Source organism: Engystomops pustulosus, chromosome 3 (assembly GCF_040894005.1).
Source record: "Engystomops pustulosus chromosome 3, aEngPut4.maternal, whole genome shotgun sequence".
NCBI lineage: Eukaryota > Metazoa > Chordata > Amphibia > Anura > Leptodactylidae > Engystomops > Engystomops pustulosus.
Window position 1 is genome coordinate 59,105,152 of NC_092413.1, and position 19,395 is coordinate 59,124,546.

The 19,395-nt window shown below is 39.5% G+C and overlaps 1 protein-coding gene across 3 annotated transcripts in view; it reads right to left on the minus strand.

Annotated features, from left to right (window-relative positions):
* Positions 1-1,795: 1,795 nt before the first annotated feature.
* Positions 1,796-19,395, minus strand: part of AKAP12 (A-kinase anchoring protein 12) — a 100,169-nt gene continuing 82,569 nt past the window's right edge. For 2 of the 3 annotated variants that reach the window (XM_072140892.1, XM_072140895.1), the window contains 2 exons: positions 3,277-10,159; positions 1,796-2,813 (listed from right to left, as the gene is read on the minus strand). In XM_072140892.1, coding sequence (XP_071996993.1) covers positions 3,285-10,159 — 6,875 coding nt within the window. In that variant the 3' untranslated portion in view covers positions 1,796-2,813; positions 3,277-3,284. The remainder of the gene's footprint in view (positions 2,814-3,276; positions 10,160-19,395) is intronic. The other variant, XM_072140893.1, reaches the window with a different exon arrangement.

The following is a 19,395-nucleotide window of genomic DNA, read 5'->3' on the forward strand; positions in this document are numbered from 1 at the left end:
AGGGAGCCACAACTCAGGCGCCGACATGCACCCGATATGGAGGGGGGGGGGGGAGTGGGAGGTTATTTGTAGACCATAAAACTGTTTCAACGACATGGTGCAGAGTATGTCACAACAAAGATACAATATGCTGTTATCAATCAAGTCAGTTTCACTGTAATTTAGTTGCGTTCTTATTAGATTGCTCAGAGAGGAAAGGGAACAGCATCAAGGAACCGGAAAAGAAGGGAGAGAAAAAGAAAAAGGGAGAAGGGGGAGGGGAGAAAGAAATTAGGGGAAAAAGAGAGAACACTGTGCCTCCCCCTACCTGGCGCTTAGGCCTCAGCAGATTCACTGACCTGTACTGAAAGCGGGATTGAGCTGGTCAACTCCAAATAATGGGGAGACGCCACAAAGGTGACCCAGTGAGACGTTTTCTGAGAGCGGGTAGCCCTCTTTGGATCAGCATTCAAGAGACTCTCCATCCTTTGCAGTTCATTGACACGGGCCAGCCACCGGCTCTATATCAAAATTACTTTATTCTAGTGTTGCATTGATAAATTATAAGAATGACATAAGGTTATTCTCTTATTCCCACATTAAGTATGATTTATAGGTTGTATATTTTGCCCCATTAATATTTAGTATACATATATACTTCCTTGCCGTTTTTATATCGATAGGAATGTACATACAAGGATGGCACGGAACTACGCATGCGCAGTAGATTCTGATGGCTCACCTTTGCTCCGTTAAGGTGCTGTTTTGCGCAATGCGCGTGTCCGAATATCCAATAGCGCTGTCGGACTCGTAACATGCGTGATAGAGTGGTGGTGCCAGAAGTGGGGCACATCACGACCTGGACGTTCTCGACACACATGCGCTGTAATTTTCCCAACCCCATATTGAGACACTATTTAAACCCAGCTCCCACAAGTGTAATTTGTACCCCCTGAGGAAGCGTGTGCAAAACACGCATTTTGGTGGCCATTTGCTCCATGGCTTAACACCATGGGTAAGACACTGGTCTAATTTTGTATGTCCCTAACATTGCATCTATCTTGATAATACCATTATATTGAGATGCATTCTTGAGTAGATTGTTTAGGACTGAACCCGAGTGGTGTTAGAGGCTTTTGTGGCTTCTGGGCCACAATACTGGATTTCTACTAATATTATACTTGCTGTAAATACTTATATTTTGTATGGTATTTATATAGTGATGAAATAAAAATGCATGAATTTCATTCTGTTTTATGTGAACTGTAATATGTTTGTTTTGGAGTAGTTTGATTTTAGGTGCGGATGACCCCATGATGTAGCAATATGTTGAGGATGTGTTGCTTAAATGGCGTAAGCTTTAATATTGTAAAAGATATTGAGGGGTATTTACTTAGAATGACATATTGAGGGCTGGTCTTGCCGGGGAACTGCACAATAGATTAACTTAGAGACTCTCTAAATACAGAGGTGCACTGTGCAAAACATAAATCTCTACCAGCTAAGACCTGGTGGAGATTTCAGATGTAGTCTTCCCACCCTGCCCTTCTCCCCTTCCTGACCATTTTAGGAAAAAGGGGTGTGTGGGTAAGGAAACCGACAAAAGGTCGCAATTCCTGTCCGTGCACCAGGAATTGCAACTTTTTTCATGCCTTGTCTGCCAGAAAACTGGAGGTCAAGACATAGTAAATGTCCCCAATAATGTATTGTTTTGTGCCGTTGCTAAAGATCCTATACAAGAAGATGGCTTTATCTAATTTTCCAAAAAGAAAACAGTATCCAGCTTTCCATATGGATGCAAATGATGAGTGCAAGAGTAAAGCAAGAGTTTTATTTAAACATATATTGTTTAGAAATCACAGTTTAGCAAAATGTACAGAAGCATAATGAAAGACACATAAAAAAAATAGGCCAATTAAAAAGTCTGCAGGTAAAACATATATGGAGATATTCTATTGGAATTGTTGACAACCGAAAATAATAGAAATTCCAATTCTCCAGTAGATAATTCAGGTGCAAAACTGCGGTTACACAAGATTATATATGTGACAGATCTTAAAGCAAAAGTAAATTTAAAAAAAAAAACTGAAACTGTGTCTTAATAAAGTTTATAGTGCACTTAATATAGGTATGTATCATTTATAATAACTTTGGGTAATAATTTAAATGTCACTGTAAAAGTTTTCTACAGCTTTTTTGTTTTAAACCGAGATTTACTTTCAAAGACAATAAAACAGCAAACATATCTTAAGCTCTGTTGCATTGACAGCTCCAGCTTTTAGTTAGACATGTTGCTTTTTTAAGTAAAAGCTTCTAAAATATTATGTGTTGATCACATGCAGGTAGCTTTACTTGTAAGGCATTGTATGCTAGGCTACTTTGCTGTTTTCTTCTCCTTTAAGACATATATAGTTGGAAAAAAATGAAATATACAGTAATTAAAATGAAACACATGATGAAGATATACACATAAATACACAACACGTCCCTCTCCAGTTTCAGACAGTTTTTTTGGAAACTTTGATACCAGGTACCTTTACAAGGCAAATGGGAATAGAACTCCCTAATATTCCACCTATATAGCCTCTAAACACAGAAAAGCCTTGAAAAGATTGTGAAATATTTAAGAACAAGGGACAAATCTGGTTAAAGCTCCCAATGAGACCTTGGGATTGTCAGACAGTTCATTCTTATTAATGAAGGCAGGTGTGCTCCATCTTCAGAATTCATAATTTAGAGTTGTCAGCTTTCTTCGTATGGAAGCTTCCACCTCTTTGGTAGCTTCAGCAGCTTTCACATTCTCATTTCTTCAGGTACTCTTCTTGAAAAACAAACTGATGGAGAAAGAAGAAGATGAAGGATGATTATTATTTTTTTTTTTAAAGTGAATTGTATAATCTAAATCTACAGCATTGTTTGATTATAAAACACACTTGGCAATTTCTAAAAACTCAAGGTTCCCGAATAACTGTGTTAGGAATATAATTGTGATTCAACCAATGAAAGTGGACCAATATTCAAATGGAACATTGAAAAATGAGGTCCTATAATTTTTGTCTAATAAAATTAAGAATCAACAACATATGTACTACAGAATCAATAAAATAAAGTTAAAGTAGTAACTTCAACAATTGGTCCATATGTGCAGGTTTACAGAATGGTAGAAGCGCTGTAATACTGTTACATTACATTTTTGTGAAGAGCGATATTATAAGTAGTAGTCTTAACGATCTTTGCCCCCTGGTGTGCGACACTGCAGTTTAAAAATGATGACTTATTGTAATGTTTATGACTTACACAAGATCTCAGGATTCCACCGTCGGCACCTTTTCCTGAGAATTCACCTTTGATGCCTGAGTGCAGACCTGAATTTCGTTCTCCTCTTGGGTAGAAGCAGGTACAGATGATTCTATCTCTGTGTTCAGTCCTTCAGTCATTTCTTTTTGGATTTCTTCAAGTTGTGCACATGATTTGAGGGGCTCAGACTCTGGTACAGTTTCTTGAAATTGAGACTCAATACTTTTTATATGAATGTTGCTTACTACTGTTTCCATTGCTGTTTCAATGATATTCTGTACAATGGTTGTACTGCATGATTCAATGCTGATTGTTTGAATATTGGTTTCTTCGCTTAGCTCTACTTTTTCAGATACAGTAGTATCTTCATGTGTTTCTTCTGAGGTCGCATCAACAACAAAACAGTTTGTAGCTGCTTCAATTGCAGCATCTACAATAGCTGCAGCTTTCTGAGAGACAGACTCAACCACCTCCTGCAATCCCTTGGACAATAATTCATTGTCTTCAGGTTTTGTGACATCATCGGCCACTTCTGAAGGCTCTATGCTATCTTCGGATATTTCAATAGTTTGTACGGTCTCTGCTAAGACCTGTTCTTCCACTGAAGCTGCCGTAACTGGCTCTGATGCTTTAATGGCTTCTGAACTTTTCAACTCTGGAATATCTGTAGTGACAGCTTCCACTTCCTCCTTCACTTCCGCAATTTCTTCCTGACTGTGAATTATTTTGTCATTGATATATTCTTCTTCAGATGCTTTTGTTTCTTCCTGTGCAGTGGATGGTAAATTATGTAGGTCACTGTTAGTAGAGATGGTTTCATTCTGTACTGCAGAAACTTCTTGTTCAATTATCACATCAACGGTTAGTTTCGGTGTTTGGGTATCACTCAAATTTATTTCATCTTCTGCAGAAACCAGAACCTTTTCACTTTCTTGGGTTTCATTTTCAGCTATTTTTGGCACATTTTCTTCAACATCCACTGTATTCACAGTAGAATCTTTTTCCTCAGCTTCCTTGATTTCAGCACCACCATCGCATCTATCATTCTGCGTCTCTTCTAAAACATTACTTTCTTCAGCCTGAATGTCACTTATGTGTTCAACATGCACTTCAGTAACAATTACATCCTGCTGCTCATCTAACAAACGGACAGATTCATCAACTTGCACTATTTCTTTATCTATGACCACAAGGTTAACTTCTGTTGACTGGACATCATCAGACTCTTGCACATTATCTCCATACTGCACCTCATCTGTAGCTTGGGAACTGCCTTCCATTTGCACTGCAGCTGACAATGGGCAACTTTCTTCAGTTTGCAACTCAGATGTCCCCGCATTAACCTCTTCAGTTTGCACATAAGATGTAAAAGGGGCACTATCTTCAGCCTGTACAGCAGTACTTTCTTCAACATGCTCCTGAGATGATTCATGGAATTTTTCATTAATTTGTATATAATTTGACACAGGAGAAACCTCTATAGTGTCCACTTCAGCTAACACTTTGGTACTTTCTTCTAAATTTGGTACAGCTAATACACTGGCCCCTTCTTCAACCAGTACCTCTTTTACCACAGGAATACTTTCTTTAACCACAGTGATACCCTCTTCAGCTGATGTAGATACATTTTCTTCAGCTTGTTCCAGACCCTCTTGTAATTCAGGGATACAATCTTTGTCTTGCTCTTCGGATGCTACTGCTTCAGTCGATATTGAATTGCCACTTTCATTTGCATTCTTTACTTCACTTGACACAATGTCAACTTCAAGTTGCTGTTGATTTGAAACACTTAAATTCACTTCATTCTGGACCTGGTTTGTCAAGGAGACACACTCTTCTATTTTCTCCCCATCTGATCCTGTTGTAATTTCTTTGGGCTGCACCTCACTTAATGTGGATAGTGTTTCTTCAATTTCTACTTTACATGACACAGGTACAACTTCTTCCGGCTGCACTTCACTTGATTCAGCTACAATTTCTTTCGGCTGCACTTCACTTGATTCAGCTACAACTTCTTCAGCCTGCACATCCCTTGATTCAGTTTCACCTTCTTCAGCCTGGACATCCCTTGATTCAGTTACAACTTCTTCAGCCTGCAATTCGCTTGATTCAATCACAATTTCTTCAGACTGCACTTCGCTTGGTTCAGCTACAACTTCTTCAGGCCGCAATTTACTTGATTCAGCTACAACTTCTTCAGGCTGCACTTGACTTGATTCAGCTGCAGCTTCAACTGGCTGTACATCACTTAACTGAGCTACAACTTCTTCCAGCTGCACTTCAATTGATTCAGCTACAACTTTTTCAGGCTCAACTTCACTTGATTCAGGTACCACTTCTTTGGGCTGAACTTCACTTGATTCAGGTACAACTTCTTTGGGCTGAACTTCACTTGATTCAGGTACCACTTCTTTGGGCTGAACTTCACTTGATTCAGGTACCACTTCTTTGGGCTGAACTTCACTTGATTCAGGTACCACTTCTTTGGGCTGAACTTCACATGATTCAGGTACTACTTCTTTGGGCTGAATTTCACTTGATTCAGGTACCACTTCTTTGGGCTGAACTTCGCTTGATTCAGGTACCACTTCTTTGGGCTGAACTTTACTTGATTCAGGTACCACTTCTTTGGGCTGAACTTCACTTGATTCAGGTACTACTTCTTTGGGCTGAACTTCACTTGATTCAGGTACCACTTCTTTGGGCTGAACTTCACTTAATTCAGGTACAACTATGTTGGGCTGTTCTTCACTTAATTCAGCTACAGCTTCAACAGGCTGCGCTTCACTTGACTGAGCTAAATCTTCTTCAGGCTGCACTTCACTTGACTGAGCTATTACTTCTTCAGGCTGCACTTCACTTGACTGAGCTATTACTTCTTCAGGCTGCACTTCACTTGATTCAGCAACAACTTCTACAGACTGCATTTCATTTGATGCTTCTGGGATGACTTCTGGCTGCTCTTCGGTCGATATAGGTACAACCTCTTTAGGCTGCTCTTCGCATAGTACAGGTAAACTTTCTTCAGGTTGCATTTGATGTAATACAAAAACAACTTGTTCACACTGTAGTTCACTTGATACATTTGCAACTTCTTCTGACTGCACGTCACCTGATTCATTTGACACTGCCACAATGTTTTCTGACAGCATTTCACTTGCTACAGGTACAACTTCTTCAGGCTGCACTTCACCTGATACAGATACAACTTCTCTAGACTGTAACTCACTTGATACAGATAACAGTTCTTCAGGCTGCACATCACTTGACACAGCTACAACATCTTCTGGCTGTATTTCTCTTGCTACAGGTATAACTTCTTCAGGCTGCACTTCACCAGATACAGATAGAATTTCTTCAGACTGCAGCTCACTTGTTATAGATACAAGTTCTTCAGGCTGCACATCACTTGACACAGCTTCAATTTCTTCAGGCTGCACATCACTTGACACAGCTTCAATGTCTTCTGGCTGTACTTCACTTGCTATAGGTACAACTTCTTCAGGCTGCACTTCACCTGATACAGATACATTTTCTTCAGATTGCAGCTCACTTGATGCAGATACGAGTTCTTCAGCCTGCACATCACTTGACACAGCTACAATGTCTTCTGGCTGCACTTTACCTGAAACATTTTCAGCTGATACAGAGTCAGCTTCTTTAGTCTGCAATTCATTTGATGCATGGACTGCAGACAGTTCTTCAGCCAGTACCTTGTCTAGGTCATCAGTATTATCTTTTAGCTCAGTTGAAGTAATTAGATCTTCATTTGTCAAGGCAGCTTCTGCAGCAGGTGAATCATCTTTAGTAGCCACAGCTTCTAAAACAGTGCTAAATACTTGAACCACAGGGGCTGTTATGAATGAATATGAGGCATCTTCACATCTCTCCTCTGTCTGTTGTACAGTCTCTTCAGCAGTTACTATGATACTTTTATCATCTTGATGTTCTGAGGTAACAGGTGTTAAAATTGTCGATTCCTCTGCACACAGAGGAGCAACCCCACAAACTATGGGCATCACTGAGTCCTGAATATTAATAGTGGAGAGATCAGTCACATCCTGAGATGTTTGAAATTCTAATGTATCAATTGTTAGTTTCGCCTTTTCTGCTGCCTCATGTAGTATATTTTCAGTGTGCTTCTTTTGGTCTTCTAAAGTCTTCACACTTGCATCCTCCTCTGGCACCGGTGTAGCTTCCTCAGTTGAAACAACTGATTCACCTAGTTGTGAAACCGCAGATATCATTTCAGTTGTCTCTTCAGCACATGAATTTTCTATTGCTTCCTCCAGTGCAGTTAAAGCTTCTGATGTTAATTCCATTTCATTAATTAATGTTTTTGGAATTTCTGTATTAACTTGGGAAACCGTGCTAAGTATCACAGTTTCTTCAACAGTGATCTCTGTTTTTATTCTTTCAGCAGCTTCTTCTGTTTCTTTTGCATGCTCAATAGTCTCAGAAACTTTTGCGCTGATCCAGGAGGGAGACCGTTCTTCTAGACTAGTGATTGCTCTTTCTCCTTCTATTACAGTAACAGTTACTGCATGAATAAGTTCTTCTGTAGATTCTTCCTGTTCTCTTACAACAGCTGGTACAGCCTCATCCAAAGACTTCTGAGCATCAAGCTTCTCCTGCTCTGCAGCATCAAACTCTGATAAAGGAACTACTGTAGGTTCATCTGAATCATCTTCAGCAGCTTCATTTAATGGCTGACCAGTTTCAGTAGTTGGGTGTTCTTGTTTACCATCAGATTTTTTCTTTTTCCTTCCTGGAATAAGTTTCTTAAATGAAACCCAGGTTTCGTCTTTTCCAGTTTCGCCATCTGAGGTTGACTGTTCTGCATTAGCTGCTGCAGCAGTTTCATCAGTTTTCTCCTCTGCTCTGGTTCTTGACTTGCGTCTAGGAGTTACAAGTCGTTTAAAAGATTGCCAAGTAGATACTCCATCTCCTTCTGTAGGACTGCCAGCTTGATCTGGTGATGTACTTTCTTGTAGTGGCTGTTCCTGTGAACTTGTAATAGGGCTATCAGAATCAGTCTCCTTAGCTGGTACAACTTCTTCAGCTTTCTTAGCTTCATCTTGAGATTTAATTCCTTCATCTGAATCTGAATCTGAAGTCTTTCTTGCTCTTTTCTTAGAAGAACCAACACATATTAAGGCTTCCCATGACACAGAGCTGTCAACTTTCTTTTTGCTTTCTTCTGTGCTTTTTTCAAGTTTTTGTTCTTCATTGGTTTCTTTGGGCTCTTCCTGATTTTCAACAGTACCAGCACTTTCTGTAGAAGACATAGTTGAGGTTTTTACCTTTTCAACCTCATCTTCTTTATCACTTTCTGATGGTCGTTTGGGTCGTCTTTTTGGTGTGACAAGCTTCTTAAAAGAAGCCCATGGTGTGATTCCATCTTTTTTTCTTTCGCCATCAGATGTAGTTCCTTCTGCCTCTCCTTCTGCTGCCTGTTGATCAGCATCTACTGGCTTTTCTGTTGGTGATGTATCTGCTGACTCATCAGGGGAAGATGGGGAGCTATCTTCGGCATTTATGTCAGGGGCCTCTGGAGACTCAGATGTAATAGCTTCTGTTGTAGCATCTATCTTGCCTTCATCATCTTTTTTACTTTTAGATTTCTTTCCCGATAGTTTCCTTAAACCAGAGCTGCTGAAAAGCTTTTTTAATGGACTACCTTGAAGTTTGGCTTTTTCTTGTGAAGACAACAGCTCAGCCTCTGTAGTAATAGCTTCTTGACTTTTTTCAGTTTCTACACCTTCGGAACTTGAAGCCAACTGTGGCTGATCATTATCCACAGCTCCCGTTTCACATATTTCTTGCAAGTCTTTCGTTATTTCTTCTGCAGATTCTGAGATTCCATTTGCTATTCCATCAGTAGTCTCAGTTTCAACATTAACATCAACAATTTCAGCTTCAGCTTTGATCTCAGGTCCTGCAATTGTTTCTGGGACTAAAGTCACTTCAGGTATACTTTCTTTATTTTCTGCTACTGAGACAACCTCATCTACTTTTATACTTTCTTCTAATTTGGGTTCTGCGTCTGGTGAAGGCTCTTCTTCTTTAGGCTTTTCTTCAGTCACAGGTTGTTTGTTTTCCTCAGTAGACACTTTTGAGTCTTCGCTTGAAGATTTACTTAATTCTTTATCTGCAGTTGGTTGTGTTTCTGTTGCATTCTCTTCTTTTACAGCCTCCTGTGCTTCCACCATTTCCTGCTCTTCAACCTTTACATGTTTTTCAACTTCCTGCGGATCTTCTTCCTTAGACTTCCTAAAGCTTGTCTTTTTCCTTAGTCCAGCCCAACCTTGTGTAAAAAATCTCCTAAATGGAGAAGATGTTTCAGCGACAACAGGATTTGTAGGCGACACTGGGGACTTTTGATCTTTTTCAACCTCAGACTCTTCCACCTTCTGTTGATTTTCTTCAGGGGTTTCAACAGCCTCCTCTGTCTTATCTGCAATTTCAATAGGTTGCTCACTGTCGTTGCTGTCCTGCTGAACTTCTGTCTTTTCATCAGTTGCAGTATCAATATGTTCCTCATGATTGTCTGTGCCGTTTACTTCAACTTCTTCTTTCTTGACATTGAGTAATTTTACAGGTTCAGATTTCTCAGTTTTGTCTTTTTTTACAGTAAATTTGAAGCCAACAAATTTAAACACTTTCTTGAACCCTACTTCGTTGCTTTGATTTTCATTTGCTTGATCTGGAGATTCTGCTTTCTCTTCAGTTTCTGGTGTTGTATCAGTATCCGTGGCTTCTGGTGTCTCAATTTGCCCATCTTCTTTGGGAGTTTCTTTTGTAGTGGTATCATTGTTCACAACCCCCATGTTTTCAGCTGGCTCTTCATGCAGTGCTATGCTTGCTGGCTCTTGTTGCTCAACTGTAAAGAGAAGAATATCAATCAAATTATTAGAATTTTTCATTTGTATGCCATAACATTTTTAGAGAATTAAATACCATAATTAAACACTTCCTCTCTGTGTAAAATCCAATGTGGGGTGATTGACATGTTAAAGGTTATCTTATAGCTGCAGGTTCTCTTTAGAAAACTTCCGTATATGATGAAAAAGACTATTCCCAAGTAAAAAACATTTAATACATTTCATAGTTGTGCATTGTTCATCTGAAAATTGTTAGAAGGTCTTACTATAAGGTAAATACAACCTATTTACCTAATAATAAGACCTTTAAGAATTTTTGGTATGTCCTTAACCCTTCCACACCTGCCATTCACCTATTCCCATTCTAACTGAACATACGCTGTACAGGTAGCACAGGTCTAGGTATTATTGCAGGGGACATACTTCTTATCTTCTGAGCCATGGCACCTAGAAACACAGAAGAATCTTTCCTTTGATATTGCAACAAGATTGTGATTCTAGGTACCATAGAATCAGGGATCTCCACTGTTAATGTTACAAAATGGAGTACTATTTTCCAATAATTCTCCCATTCCAAACATGAAATTTAATAATGGATATCTTATATAAATACAAGCCTTATGCAATAAGAAAAGAGGTATGTCCCCACCAGCCTGTCAGTTGAAGGCGGCAAGGAGAAGGAGCTGCAGGTAGCTTACAGTTCACAGTTTACAGCTGAATCTGGGAAGGTTGATGAATTGACGTCATGCATATTTTTAACATGTTTTGGCAAAAGATTTTCTATTTTACAGCTTATTAAAAAAATACTTTAAAAGGGAACCTGTTACCAGGGACCTCATTTTCACTTAAGACAGGCTGTAGAAGCCCATTACACCTACATTGCAAATTTGTCTTTCTGCTTTCTCTAAGCATTTGCATCACAATATAATTATGTGTTTTAACTTACTTGCACTGTTACAGAATCCTCTTAAAGGGACGTGTGCTATGGTTGTACCATGTGTCCCTCGGTATATGTTTTTCACATTTTTAGGAATTTGTCTATATACAAAAACACGTTATTTCCTATCAAGTCATGAAAAATAAATAACAATTGTTATGATATTTTAAACTGTTATAAAGATATTAGCATTAAAATTATATTCTAGAAAATATTTGAGTTCAGATAAAGTGAATGAAATGTGTGGTTAATACTATTGTTAATACAATAGCCAGCTGCTTTCCACTATAGACTGTGTGAATTTAGCTCTGTAAATTTGGACTTCCTATCTTTACATATAAGCCCAATATGTTGCATTTCTACATGCGTTTACATTTTAAGTTAATCAAAAGCAAATAGCAGGGTAGAACCATATTCCCAATTTTACTCATATTAGGTGTTATTAACAACTGATGCTTCCATAAGCATTTTAATCAATATCTCGCCTGCAATATTTTAAGTAATAAAATATTATGTGATATGAGAAAAGTTCTCCAATATGCAATACCACAAGGCATGTGGTCCTTATCTATGAGAAATAAATGCAAACTGAAATGAATGATATCAGGAATCATTTCTGCATATCAGCATAACTGTGTTTTGCCTTTCGGGTACTATATGGGACACACACTAGATGGCAGTATTATTCAGAATTAGCGTAATCTGCAAAGACAACCACTGTTTCAAACAAGCAACAATTTGCTGCAATCCATCTTCACATTTTCTAACCACAAATTTAAAGCATTTAAACCTCTAATTATTCTGCGTGTCATAGACATGAGGTATTTGTTGGCAGATTCTGTTTTGGTGAAATCTACAAACAATTTGGGCTTGCTCCACTCCCCATCCAACTGACCTGCCTCCCTGGCTTTCATCCCAGTACTAGACACCACATGTCTCTTCTACAATTGGGTATTGTATGAGCAGGTTGAGGGTTTACCAGGTTTTACTCCACACTTTATTGTTTTGCACAGAGCACTTTACTGCATTGCCGCCATCTAGAGGTTTTTCTAGGATTGACTATGGTAATTTACCTATAAATAATTGTCTATCTGTGCGAATTACTGATTGTGGATGGGGAGTGTAAGGGACTACTACCCTTGGAAGCTTTATACACCCACTGGGTGTATGTTTTAAGTGTTTTTATATTTGTTGTCTTGTTATTATTACTGTTTGTATCAATAAATGGATTTTTTGGTAATGTGATTTCCTGTACGCATCCAACTTTTTTCTTGTTCTGATTGTTGCATCAATTATTGGGATGCGTGGATACATTATTTGCTTACACTGTGGCGGTTCCTGCTCTCCTTTTGTGTAATCTACAAACAATTTATCACCCACCATAGACATTAGATTATTTCCAGATACAATAATATGAAAATTTATTGGATCTGCTAGCAGCAGGGGCGTAACTACAGTGGTAGCAGCCACAGCAACCGCTATGTGGCCCACAGTGTCAGGGGGCCCCAGCATCCAACCTGACACACGAAAGAGTGGAGGATGTGCATCATTATATCCAAATTATGCTGCACTTTGCTGCACATAATATGTATGTAACGAATATGTTATGTATATATGCTGCATCTGTGATGTGTATATGCTGTATATGTATTCGGTGTATGGCGTCTGCATATACTTTATGTGTGTGTATATATGCTGTGTGTATGCTGTGTTTATGTTCTGTATGAGTGTGCATAAGTGTAAACATGTGTGATTGTAACTTGCATGTGTGAGTATACAAATATGTATAATTTTTAAGTGGGAAGGGGGGCCCCAAGCCGAAGCCTGCTATGGGGCCCTGCCACTCCGAGTTATGCCACTGGCTAGCAGGTATCACATGTTCATGGACAGACTTCCTATGGATACATAATATTTAAAATTAGGGCACAGCCAGGAATTACAACCATTGCCCCCTTATGCCACATGCACATCAAAAGGACTAAGTATAGCCTGTGACAGGTCCGGCACTGTATATACATCGGAGCCTCTTAGGATACCCAGCTGGATGGGGTGGGCAGATTTGACATACCCCCTCCCCCCAGTGTATTATATAGAGCTAGAGAAAATCCCTTACAAACAGTATTGAACTCACCTAACACCTTTCACAGCACCTGATTTGTCAAGACTTACTTAGCCCTTAAAGAGGACCGGTCACCCCGAAAATGAGCCCCAACAAATGTGCCCCCCATAATCCTCTCCCCAGCCCCTATCACCCCAGCCAGTTTTTTTAAAAATTTATTTGTGCTAAGTTGATTTAAACTGATCCGACCTCTTAGTAAATAAGAGGTCGGATTCTCGCATCTTGTGTCAGTGCAGTCGGCCTTATTCATTAGGGGGCCGGCCAACACACCCCCAGAACGCCCCTGTCAGCAGGGACCTGTATACACAGTGCGGCCGCGCTGCATTGACAGTGGCTGTGATTCTTCATATACAGCGTGGCCTCGGTATTCTTCATATACAGTGCAGACTTTCTTCTTCACAGCGGCAGGCTTACACATGGACGTGCCGGGGGGGTGTCGGCCGGCCCCCTTATGAATAAGGCCGACTGCACTGACACAAGATACAAGAATCCGACCTCTTATTTAGTAAGAGGTCGGATCGGTTTAAATCAACTTAACACAAATAAATTTTTTAAAAACTGGCTGGGGAGAAAGGGGCTGGGAAGGGGATTATGGGGGACATATTTGTTGGGGCTCATTTTCAGGGTGCCATGATTAAGATTGCGTGTAGCACCTGAAACGCGTAGGCCTAATCCCGCAATATGTAATAACCGGTGTTGCCATTGGGTCGTCATGTTCCATATTTTAATCGGAAGAAAATAAAGATTGAATGAAATTTTAGCCAAGCCACGCCGGTGCCGGAGTGAATTCGTCACATTTTGCAATACAACTTCAAGGTCCAGACGCACTCCACGAGCACGACTTCGGGCTAAGGTGAGCCGCTATTTAACCTATTTTTTCTCTCTCTCATTTTCAGGGTGACAGGTCCTCTTTAAAGGTGAGTTCCTGTTTCAGCAAATACATTTTGTTTATAGGATGAAAAGTAATACAACTTTGCAATATAATTTCTGTATCAATTCCAAACACTTTTCTAGATCTCTGCTTGATTTTAATCTATATAAAGCTTCTGTTTACTTCCTGTGGATAGAAAACTGTCCACATTCATGTGATGTCACACAGGTGCACTTTTTTTTTTTATAATCACAGAGATTAATCAGAGCCATGTTATACAAGCTGTGGACTTGTGTGACCATTGACAGATTTTAATCCACTGGAAGTAAACAACATAGAAGGTAATAACATCAAGCAGAGATCTAGGAAACGGTGATGAATTGATGCAGAGAATATATTTGAAAGTTGTATAATGTTTCCTTTTACAAACAAGAACATTTATTTGCTGAAATGGGAACACCCCTTCAAATGGATATCAATATTGAGACCCCAAAGATCAAAAGAACAGGGTTCAGGGCTATAACCTAAGGGAATGAGTACAGTAACCCAAAGACCCAGAAGTTCTGAGAACTCATAGTGTTACTTCCATTGACCCATAGAAATGAACAGAACTGTAACTAAGTTTAAGTCGCCCCTTCTCCTCATTCTTTTTACATGTGGATACTTGCTGTTCCTAATTCTCAAGATTTCATGGAATAATATAATTACCCGTCCCATGACCAGATGAGTGAAGGAATGGATGCACATGTGTGTCCGCTTTCTATTAAAGTCTATAGGAGTGCTGAAAATTTGCTGAGAGGATAGACTTGGATATTTCAGCGCTCCCACATACTTGTATGAACACTGGATGCCCAAATACCGTATATACTCGTGTATAAGCCGAGTTTTTCAGCAAAAAAAATGTGCTGAAAAACGTCCCCTCAGCTTATACACAAGTCAATATTTAAGTCAATGGGCTTAAAAAAATACTAAACTTATATACTCAAGATCGTGCTGAGCGCCGCCATTGTTCTCTCCCGGGAGAGAACAATGGCGGCGCCCAGCACGATGTGACAGAAGAGGAGCCGGGAAGCCAGAAGAGGAGCCACGCGGACATCAGGGGAGCAGCGCTGCACATCGGGGCCACCGGAGGGTGAGTATACAAGTTTTTTTTAAATTCTGGGCAGGCTGTATACTACTGGGGACTGGCTGTATACTACTGGGGACTGGCTGTATACTACTGGGAGCAAACTGTATACTACTGGGAGCAAGCTGGGCTGGCTGTATACTACTGGGGGCAGGCTGTATGCTACTGGGGCAAGCTGGGCTGGCTGTATACTGGGAGGGGGGGTCTGTGACCAATGCATTTCCCACCCTCGGCTTATACTCGAGTCAATATGTTTTCCCAGTTTTTGGTGGTAAAATTAGGGGTCTCGGCTTATACTCGGGTCGGCTTATACTCGAGTATATACGGTAGCTCCATTCGATCAGCCATGGGATGAGGGTCAGTGGACCTCCATTAATTAGACAGGTGTGTGTCATCTATTGCGTATCGATTATATATGCTGTGGATATGTTACATATACAGTTCATCTTAATACTGTTTAAATTTCTGCTACTTGTGTTCTATTTAAACTTGTGTTCTATTTATACTCCTTTCACTCAGTGATGATCATTTTAAGATTCCAGAGTGTGGACGGGGACTCTCTAAGCAGACACTTCGAGATTCCTGTGTGCTATGAGATGCTGTGTGCTGACAATGTGCTTAGTGTGTTTATATAAACTTTCATTTAGCTTCTGAACAGTCTACAAGTACAGTATCTGACATGCATAAAAAACGAGATGACACTGATCAGTGATGTGAGATGGATATAAGACACTCAGTTCTGCTGCCTCGCCTAATTAATAACTGCTATGCCCCCTCCCCTGGGATCCAGAGCTTATCTTGTTAAAAGAGCAGCTGCTGCTCTGTCCTCTCCATGCTGCTAGAAGTACGTCGGAACCAGGAAGTGCCTCTGCCTCCTACCCCTTCCTGTTTTCCTGCAATGCAAGATAAGCTAGAGGGAATAAACTGACCATAATCAGAAGATTTATGGTTGGATCCAGGAACAACCAAAATTCTAAACTCCAAGACTGATAAAGACGTAGGAATTAGAGAATGATTTATTTTGTTAGCCTGAGTATATTTAATAATCTTGTTTTTGTGGGAATACCCCTTTAAGTCAACCATGTGGTTCAATAGGTTTCCTTCACTTTTGTAGGTGATGCTATGATATCTTGACATTTTTGGCATTCTGTGTGTGAAACTAGGCATCAAAGATCAGTTGTAGGAGGCTATAATATGATAAGAATATCATTTGTCAGAGGATTCACTGTGAATAATGCACCTGACACAAATGCACATATCTGGTTTTCTTTGGTGATATGAGAAAGGAATGTATTCTAGGTGAAGACACAAGAAGGGAGGAAACTGTCAAGATATAAAACAAGCAGCCTGTCCAGAGAGAAATTACTGCAAATAGCAGAAAAGAGATAAGAGAACACTGAACTAGTAATAAGCCATTGGATGCTGAGCTTAGTTCACACTGATGATATAATGATGCTGTTCTGTTGTTTCCCCTGACTGACTGAAGTATAGTTTTTTATGACATTTATGACCACAAATTCCTGTGAAACAAGCTAACATACCTTTCCATAACACTGAATTTGTTTTACGTTATGGAATTTAGAAGATGACTTTATGGAACAGGTTGAAAAACCATGTTGGTAATATCGTACTACGATAACAGCTGGGCAAGGGTTATATTCATCTTCAACCTTATTGAATTACAGTACTAGCAATAGAATAATGAAAGGAACAAATAATGCTATCCCTACATTTAGATCTTATTGTAAGCATATGTCGGGTGGATTACGAGATATGCTTACAAGCGAGGGATAGGACGTATTCCATAGTATGCCAATACAATGGGATATGTCCTCCTGTTCCAGCCCTCCCCCCATTCTCCTTATATGGGCATTTACATCACTTGAGATCTTCCTCAGCGTATGCACAGTGAAGGTTGGAGATGGATGCATTCTTCTCTAATTGCATAAAAGTAAAAAATAGGCTGCACACTACAATACGAAAAAGAGTGGGTACTTTATCCCCTGATTGAATTCACTCGGGTGAATAAAGTACCCACTCTTTTTCATATTGTGGTGTGCAGCCTATTTTTTACTTTTATGCATGAAGAGGTGGCGAGTCAAACCTCTGAGAAGGGCGAGCACCCAAACTAAGCTTCCTAAAGTGGTGCAGCTGTGAACTTGATTAATGTATGTTCTTCTCTAATTGACTATTTTGTACTCCACTGAGTGTATAATGACATATGACATAAACTGTGCAAGCAGGAGCAAAAAAAAAGTAGCCCAACATTTACAGGGGACTTTACTCCAGCTGGGCCCCAGTGTAAAATCTGTATCAGCCCCCCACTATAATGTATAGAACTTGCCCCGTTAAGATCCAATACGGCAGTCCAGATTCAACCAAACACTCTGCAAACACTCAAGTTCCGCATCTGGCATCACATCTAACACACTAAAGTGTCTAATTGTGGAACCAAGACAAGTGGCAGTAACAAGGCCCTATTTTGGTGAAGCCTGCACCTATCACATGTTTATGGCATATTTTAAAATATATCATAAATGTTTGCAATAGTAAACACCTTAAAATAAAAATGATTTGAAGGGGTTGAACCACAATCACAACACATCAGCAAAGGTAAGGTGAAAAATGTCGAGTCCCCCCCACGCTCACAAGAAGTTGTAGGACAACTTTAAAACATATTACTTTAGCAATGCTACTTGTACTTTGTAGAATGCTTACCCGAAATATTTTAATTTAATAAAAAATTTAATCAGAAAGATGTAAAAAGTCTTCAGAGATGTAACAGTTTGAATGTAAAACACTCCATGTGCTTAGAGTCATCCCTGTCGACATCTGGAGCTGGTTGACAACTCTCCCGTGGGATTCCAAGAGCTAAGCTGGACTTATTCCAGAAATTCCCAGCATTCTACGTTCATCAGATACGCTATATACACACCCAACTTCTCTCTCCTTGGACCCTCTAAAGCCCTCTACACAGACCACATTTTGCAAACTGTGCATTTTTATGCTGTCCTTTGTGTTTCCTACATATATTTTACATGACATTCCGTTCTTATGTTTTATATCATCGTAAGGTAACCGGCTGCCCAGAATGATAATATTTTTCATTATTATTTGACTAGTGGTTATGTTACTACCTTGAGACAATAACATTAATTTCACTTAAAATTCTTTCCAAATGCTAGGAACATTATAAAAAAAAAATTATAATCCATCTGTTATCCTATATCCAAAACCATTTTTTGTGTGCTCCAGGCAATTTCAGCTGAGCTGCACCCTATAGTTGGGCCTCCTCTACAGTTCTATGGGTGTTCCTGCGTGAATATTTATACAAAGTAAGTGGGTAGGTTCAAGTGGAAGGTGACAACTGTAAAGGGAGATTTGTAAAGACTTTATGAGAACCAGATTTTTATGAAGTGGTTCATAGTATTAAGGATTTAAAGGAAAACAGAGGCATTATAGCACATGTGGGCATATTAAACTACTGTTTTTTCTCAATTTTACGACATTCAGCTCATTCTTCAATTAAATACACTGTATAGTATGTCTTCAGACTCCTCTGGCATGTATAAACAAAATTAATGTTACCTAAAACTACTAATTTTAAAGAGACTGAACCACCATTTGTCTCAACTTTTTCCTAGAAGTGGGTGTAGGGTTAAATGGGTGATAGAACTGTTTCTCCCCTCCAAACCAAGCATGAAAGTGTATGGAGGGGGTCAAAAGTTATCTAATGTGCAAGATCAGCCTTATCTCCGTAACAGTCAGGTTGTCAACATATAGCTATGAGTTTGCCAGTAGTAATAGTTAACATTTATCTTAGAAGACTGAGCATTCACATTATTTACATATCAACTTGACACTAATTTGCTGTACATCTCTCTCATCATCCTTAAACACACTCTGCTGCTCATATTCTGAATGCCACTGACCAAAGCAGTCAATGGCTTACAATATCTACCAGAGGAAAGAAAGGGTTATATTGAAAGCCAACATGGTGACTATTCTATCACCTAACATCAGATATTAAAGGTTGAGTTTGGAGGCCCATGTACATATAAAATGGTTAGTCAGCCCTAAAAGGTTCAATTGTTGTACATCTAACGTCCACATCCCCTATTCACAGGTTATCGTCATTTCTTCAGGCAAATTAAACATGGTAGTGGATGATACTGAACAAGT